General features: G+C 37.3%; 1 protein-coding gene across 1 annotated transcript; it reads right to left on the bottom strand.

Moving 5' to 3' along the window:
- Positions 1-217: 217 nt before the first annotated feature.
- On the bottom strand, positions 218-7,403 carry LOC121425192 (extracellular serine proteinase-like). Its single transcript, XM_041621196.1, has 8 exons — positions 7,225-7,403; positions 6,497-6,640; positions 5,535-5,745; positions 4,462-4,577; positions 3,702-3,843; positions 3,045-3,232; positions 2,159-2,333; positions 218-1,357 (listed from the first exon to the last, which is right to left on the bottom strand). The coding sequence occupies exons 1-8, from the start codon at positions 7,345-7,347 to the stop codon at positions 1,053-1,055; spliced, it is 1,404 nt and encodes a 467-aa protein (XP_041477130.1). The 5' UTR covers positions 7,348-7,403; the 3' UTR covers positions 218-1,052.
- Positions 7,404-7,810: the final 407 nt, after the last annotated feature.

The raw sequence follows: 7,810 nt of genomic DNA, 5'->3' as shown, positions 1-7,810 counted from the left end.
TATGATGATGATCATCATCATCGCCATCACCATCCTCATCACTGCCACCGTCATTATCACCATGATCATCGCCATCACCACCACCTTTATCATTATCATCTCCATCATCATTATCACCACCACCAGCATCATCGTAATCATCCTCCATCACAACATTCATCACCACCACCAACAACACCACTTACATCACCAGCATAATGAATAACTACGGTCAGTGAGAGTTTTAATTTTGTTTTATTTTCACACATATTGCACAAAACCTAACAAACATGACCCTTGTACATCGAAAAAGACGAGCATAAGTAAAACTAGATGTGAAACCCAAGAACAGAAAAAGTTCTCCAAAATCAATATGAAAAATAAAAGAATACGAATAATAAAATGGCCTTTCAAGAAGGCAGAATCAGTTCAAAGTCTCAATAGAAAAAAGGAGTCGGTTTGAAAAATGGTTCACATAGCACGAACTTGAGGATAACCAAAATGACATGATACTTTGGTGAAACAAAAAAAGCACTATGCTGAAAAATGCGCCTTTTTTCAGATAAATGAACTATTTCCATCACTAAGTTTTTTTAAGAATAGATTTAGAAAGATTAACATAATATAAAACTAATATCCACTACCAAACAGCACAAGTCTTTATCGAAGTGAAGGACAATATTGCACCTAAAGGTAGCTGATTAATCTGTGTTTAGGCAACCATTGCATACATAATGAAATAAAAGAGTAATGTCTTAAAAAGTATGTATTGATTGGGGCGGCATAGGGATATTTTGAGGGGGGGGGGGTGGCAAGCAAACTAAATGTGACTTCTCATTTTTTTTTATACTATTCATACTTATTTCTTCCTCTTCTCCCTTTTTATTTTCCGGTTCTCACTACTTTCAGAAAAATCACAGAAGACAGTCGCCCCTGTGCCGCGCGCAGCCACGATTAATTTTACCATAACATCATAGGTATGGAGATGTAGAAGTCGCGTGAATGAAACAAGTGCTAAAAAAGAACAGGGGTAAAAGTATGCACTGACTAATTTTTAAAAATTCAAATTCCAGTTAAAGCTCTGTTTTAGCGTCGTTTTGTGAAGACGAATTCGGTGATTCTTCTTCTCCGTCCTTCTCAGCATCATTACCTTCTTTATCATCATCATCCTTTTTTTTCTCATCCTCTTTCTCCTCATTCTTCATTTTGGGGACGACTCTCTCGTAATCATCCGTAGACGTGACCTTTCCCACATAGAGGAATTTGTTGGGAGTGCCCTCTTTTAATTGGTGGATTTGATCTTCAGAAGCGTGACGCAATAGGTAGTCTTTAATCTTGAACGGGGGCATCCCATTACCCATGTGCATTGCAACCGCACCTGAAGAAAAGGAAATAAAATAACGCTTGATGACGTACTTTTGGTAGCCAGAAAACGACGGGGGCGAGCACTAGCTTACCTATGGGGGCAGGGGGGGGGGCAGACTCACAACCCATGCAAGGGACGTATCCCTCCCCATGACGAGCCACCAGTGGCCCCCTCCTTCGAAGTTGAGGACCTTTTTTTCTGCTTTTCAATTTTTTTTTTCTGATACGAAATCCTTTATTTGTGGTTGGTGGACGATTTGCGGACGATTGCCCCCCTGTGGAAAATCCTAGGTACGCCACTGGGGGCGGGGATATCCATGGTATAACGAATCTTATGTTCCAAAGTGTATTGGGAACCCCGCCAACCCCCTCTCTTATTCTGTAGCTGATCCTAATATTAACGAATAAATGTCTCTTTAATTTACTTTCATTCAATCGACAATCAAATGAAAAATAAGTTGCAGTAATAAATAACTAATGCACTTGAAATGAATGAAAAAAGGGCAGATAGAAAGACAAACAGAAAGAAAAAAGTAGAAAGAAATGATGACAGAAAGATCTAGGGACGAAATGAAGTAGGAAAGGTAAGGAATTACACATACGGGACCAAAAGGAAATAAGCAGAAAAGAAATAAATTAAAGGAAAAGAAAGAAGAACATAAGAAAAAAGAAAAACGATAGAAAAAAATAAGAAAGAACAAAGTATGGCATTAAGATTAATAAAAAGAAGAAAAGAAAGGAAGGGAAAGAAACAAATAAGAGAATAAAATAAAGATTAAGAAAAAAAGGGTGATGCCCTTCTCCTAAAACCTACCCGTGACATAAGCACTGGCCACACTGGTTCCAGCATGAGAGTCGACATAGGTCTTATCCCCGTGATAGTAGGCTGCCTCGATACCCATGCCAGGAGCTATAATATCAACACAAGAACCTTGGTTGCTAAAATACACAGGGTAGTCCGACCGGGTGGAAGCAGCAACGGTAATAGGCTATGGGAGAAAGAGAAAGGTATTAGGCGATAGAAACAATGGTTACAAAATAATAGTTCATACTCTGGCGTCATTAGCCATAATTTTTAGGAGGTGAGATATGCACATCGGTCAAAATTTTTTTTTATAGATTTTTACGTAATAAAAAAAATCAAGTTTTTGATTGATTTTGACGTAATATCCACGAAATAATATAATATTACACCCTTCTCTCTTCTTTCCTTTCCGTTCTTTATCTCTTTTTTTTATCGTAAATTTATTTTATTTTATTAATATATTTTTATTTCATTTTACTCATTTATTATTTTTTTTGGGGGAGGAGGGGGCGTTGGGGGCAAACGCCCCCATCTATACGTCACTGTTTCCAGTTAGACTACACACAATTCACCTAATATCCACTTGGTCAAATACGTTGGGAACTTTTTACAAACAAAATTTCGAAGTAAAAAATAAGAAGACTCGGAATAAAATTAGATCAGTGAAAATTAGACAGACTGGACACTTAAAGTAAATGAGAATTATACTAAATTGGTATTATTAGATCAAGTGATAGCAGACTAAAAATTAGACCAACTGCTTGCAGACACAGATATTGGATCAAATGATAGTAGACCAAATGGGTTTAGTGAACTTTAGTCCATGTGTTATAAGTCTATAAGTAGACCAAGTGCTTGTAGACCAAATGAATTATAAACATCTCTATGTACCAACCATTTGCATCCTTCCCGGTGAGACGTCACAAGCGAGAGAATTATTGTTACCAGCTGGTAGGACCACCATACACCCCTTGAGGTAGATCCTATGTATGGCATTATCCAGAGAGGGGGAGTCTCCCGTACTCCCTACTCCAATCAGAGCAACCCCGGGCCATTTGTAATTCTCAGACAACCATTGCATAGCTACAAAAACAAACAAATTGATAATAATAATAAATTTGACTTGTTTCGTGCCAGAGTGCTCAAAGTGCTTTTCAAGAAATTTTGAAGGAAATTAAGAAGAGTTGAACAGAAATGTCGTTCTTTTCAATAGTTTCAGAAATTCATTTTTATTTAATGTCTTCAGGAAGGCTGGTATTTTTATCAGAAATATTATATTATGTTTACTGTTATCATTATCATTACTATTACATAATCATTGTTATTATCATTATAATTATTATCATTACTTAAATCATCATTATTATTGTTATTATTATTATTATTATCCACCTCATCATCATCATAACCATCATCATCGTTTATCATCATCATCATCATCATCATCATCACCATCATCATCATCATCATCACCACCACCACCACCACCGCCATCGTCATCATCATCATCATTACCACCAACATCATCATCATCGTAATTATTGCAGCTGACCTTGGACTGCATCTGAAATTTTTCCACTGCCTCTACATCTGGTGATTCTCATTCCGTAGATAGAAGCATTCTTGGCAACACCGTATTTATTCCCAGCAGCTATCGAGGCTAAGTGAGTACCATGTCCATTGCAATCACGACCCTAAAATGTTCGAAATTTATTTGAATTGAAAGAATACGGTTTTGTTCATTCATTTATAGTGCTCGATACAATAGGCCCACGTGCAATAGATCACAATATAAATTGTCATTTATTTTTATTACATTGACAAGTGCGAATCAATTACAGTGGTTTAGAAGTTACCTAACTGAGTTATTTGTAAACCTAAATGAATCAGAAGATGTATCTGTGGAGTTCCGCAAGAAAACATTATTTTCCCTATTTATTTCTACTCTTTATGTACACGACAAGGACAAAATATCCTTTTATTCATTCTATGTTAAATATTCCGTTTTTTTTTTTCTTTATACACCGTGATCCACAATTGCCGGTAACCTTGCATACCAAGGAAGGAAAGAATAATTTAAATATAATAAACTATCGCTTTGCATAAAAAATACATGCTCCACTGATACAAAAACGACCCAGAATAAGATCCAGTGAGATCATTTCTGAGTCAGATCGGGCACTTCTTTCGTCGTTGGACCTTATTCCGTGTCGCTTGTGACCCGGAGCAAAGTGTGCATCCGACGGCCTGAAATCTGGAACAACTTGACCTAGGACTTTTTTTTAGAGGCGTATGTATCTAGCTTGACTTACGTTGAAATCTTCTCCTCTGTAATCATAGATGTTGCTGGCACGTCCACCAAAGTCCTCGTGCTGGACAAAGATACCGGTCCCAACTATGTAGATGCTTGCTCCTTTACCGGCGCTTGCTGTTTAATGAAGAACGATGATTATGAAATTAACAAACAAAAACACAGACAGAAAAAAGTGTCTTCAATTTAGTTTATCTAAAGCAAATTCGAAATGTGTTTTTACGAAATGATTTATTGCAAAGGATAATCAGGTCCAGAAAATTAACTCTATAAGCAGGGACTTTTTTATGGTTGTTGATTAAACCCATCGCAGTTGTATCATTCAGAACTGATTTGGAATACTAGAACATGACTATAATTAATAAAAAAAAATCATTCACTTGCATAATAAAATACAGGTTTTAGTATAGTAGGTTTCACGGTACACCATATATCTTTTCATGGACTGGTCTTCAAAAGGACCGCCCAAACTCGACGTTTTGACAAGTGTGTTCTTGTCATTTTCAGGAGAAACTCATGTATTGTTTTTTTCTTTGTCTCTTTAGATGATTGGTCTCTTCATGAATGAAATAGGAACAGTTTCCGTACCGCAACTTCGCAGTTACACCCACCCCAACGACAGATATATCCATCGTTTGGATTTGGAGTCTGTTTCATTGGTGTGAATGCGACATAAAATACAATATTACTCTTTTCCTGCTTCGTGGAATTTATGAATTTTTGCAACCACTACACAGACACTGTCTGAAACGCAGAGAAACTTATGTCAAAAGCCCTTCATGACAAAGCAGTCTTTGTCGAAAATCAGTGAATCAAAACAGCACTGTCTTCCTGGACTATGGACAAACGACACATTTGCCATTTTTTGGTCCGCCGTCCGAATCTTAGGACGATCTGCTGTCCCAATCCACCAACATTCGACAAAAACCTCTGTCCGTTCTGATTTGACTTCCATATTCAATAGATTTTCACGTTGTAGGATCCGTCCCCGGTGCAATTGCGAAACTCCCTATTATTCCTAACTACATACAGAGAATATTCTTAAACAAATAATGAAGTCCAAATATTTCTTACGATCTACGGAGAAAACGCCATCAAGAGGAAGATTCCTTTGATCTATGCGATCAAGACCCCACTGATCAGTAGGTGTTCCATCTTTCTTCTTCTTCTTTGGTATATTCTTTGACTTCCCTTTCTTCTTCTTCTTATTTTCTCCCGTTGACTTGCTCTGGATGTGAAGCCAGCCATCTTGTTCAATGAAAGCTACATCGTCGTATTCACGTATCTAATCAAAAGGACAATTTGGCTTGGTTATTCTATTTCACTTTACTGATATTGTTACCTCAATTGCTACTCTACGGATGCGTCTTTCCTTTGCCTTTCATTACTTTACTTGCTTACGGGACGCAACTGCATACTGAGAGATCTTCTAGTTTGATTTCAATTTCATTTGAATAAACAAGTTCACATTAATTTTCCAAGAATTCATATAGCATTTCCATTTATTTGAATGCAGAATAAAATACCGATGCAAATATCCACATACGCATTTAGCTGCTATCCATAGGACCACTATTCAAAAGCTCTAATCGTAAGTGCATTTATAGCCATTTACTCACTTTTCACACACTAATTAACTCGCTCACTCATTACATCACCCATCCACTTACTAACCCACTCATTACTTCACCCACCCGCTCACTCACTAACTCACTCATTACATCACTCATCCACTCACTCACTCACTCACTCACTATCTCACTCACACATCCACTCACTCACTCATTACATCACTCACTCACTCATTCACCACTCACTCACTCACTCACTAACTAACCCAATTACTCACTCACTTAACTCACTCTTCGTTCTTTGTGTAACAATAGCATCTCCATTTTCTTTCATTCATCGAATGTTGAAATCGATGCCGTCATACCGTCACCAGGGGCGACGATCCGAGTTTCAACATCCAAATCAGGAAGGCAAGAATTTTGCACACACTATTATTAGTCAAACTAATTTTAAAGTTCACCTACCGCATTCAGAGTGGCTTCATTCATCTGGACGAATAGGAACTTCAATCCTGTCTCAATCTTCCACAAGACTTCATATTCAAACGTATCATCGTTTTCAGTTAACTCTGATACTTTCTCCTCGAATTCGTCAACACGTTTGTTGTGCTAAGTACAAGAAAAGGTGAGAAAAAAGGAGCCAAGAATAAAAGGGGGACTTCTGCAGAGAGGGAGAATGAAGTGAATTTAAAGACATAATAAAAGAGGAAGCGGTTCGGAGACTGCAATTTCAAAGTAAATGTATGTTTTGAGTTCTTTCGAGATGTATATATATATGCAGTAAGAAATGCTTTAAATATAGTGGTTTCGAAGTATAATCTGGAATGAAATTTTTGAAAGATAAACCATATGCCGATCTCTATAATAGATATCTATGCAATATACCGGGAAACGATTTTTAAATAGTCATCTATCGGATTATTTGTTTTACCTTACCAATTTTTGTCGGTGGCATTTGTTTCTTCTTATATACAACTCAGTAAATTTACAACAATAATTTCGGGCACTAGCCTGTGATTTGGCCCATGGACTCTGATAGTTCCCTCATACTCTACGAAATAGCTTCTTTTTTGTTATGTAAATATCAACGAGTTTTCATACTTGTAATGTAGATTCCGTTTGTATAATTTTGATCTCTATAAAAATTATGAAAAAAGGAATTGACTGAATTTTAGGTCAAACTTTGTTCTTACCTGCAAGGCGATTATATACCGGTTACCATCGTCCACCGGATCGACGGCCTCATGAAGCTTCACAAGTCCTTGTGTGCTCCCGACAACGAGCACGAAGATAAGTAATATTACGCGAAATAACATGGCGATCTCGACAACGACCACGGAGCCACAAAGTCAGGATCGACCACTGAGAATCTTACAATCAATCTTACAATCAATGGTCTATTTTAAGGGAGACACGTTAGACACACGTGGGTCCTGATCGCAGTAAAAGACCAATTTCGTCACACAAGGATTGGATAATCTTATTTTGACTAGCTCGTTTTCTCAACTGAAAAGCTAACTTCATCATCTTCCAGTTACTTATATTTCAATGACGTGTCCCACACCTCTCCTTCCATGTGCCGATATGCGATTGGCTTTTTGTGTTACTTTTAAAAATTGCAGTATTTGTGTCTATTCTGCTACACTCAATTTCTTAATCATTTCTTCTTTATGAACCCTGAACCCTGACGCACGGGAATAATACCAGGTGCGCTGTCTTAAATCAATACAAAATGATAACGCACTAAACGCAGTGTACTGATTCCAAAAGGACACGTGG

Source organism: Lytechinus variegatus, chromosome 12 (genome assembly GCF_018143015.1).
Source record: "Lytechinus variegatus isolate NC3 chromosome 12, Lvar_3.0, whole genome shotgun sequence".
Taxonomy (NCBI): Eukaryota; Metazoa; Echinodermata; class Echinoidea; order Temnopleuroida; family Toxopneustidae; genus Lytechinus; species Lytechinus variegatus.
This window is presented reverse-complemented; position numbering and strand designations above follow the sequence as displayed.

Coding starts and splice junctions, on each gene's coding strand:
- LOC121425192 (XM_041621196.1), bottom strand. CDS start 7,347: ATGTTATTTCGCGTAATATTACTTATCTTCGTGCTCGTTGTCGGGAGC. Junction 5,746..6,496: donor ATGAAGCCACTCTGAATGCG/GTAGGTGAACTT, acceptor CCTTTTGATTAG/ATACGTGAATACGACGATGT. Junction 1,358..2,158: donor GGCCAGTGCTTATGTCACGG/GTAGGTTTTAGG, acceptor CCTTTTCTTCAG/GTGCGGTTGCAATGCACATG.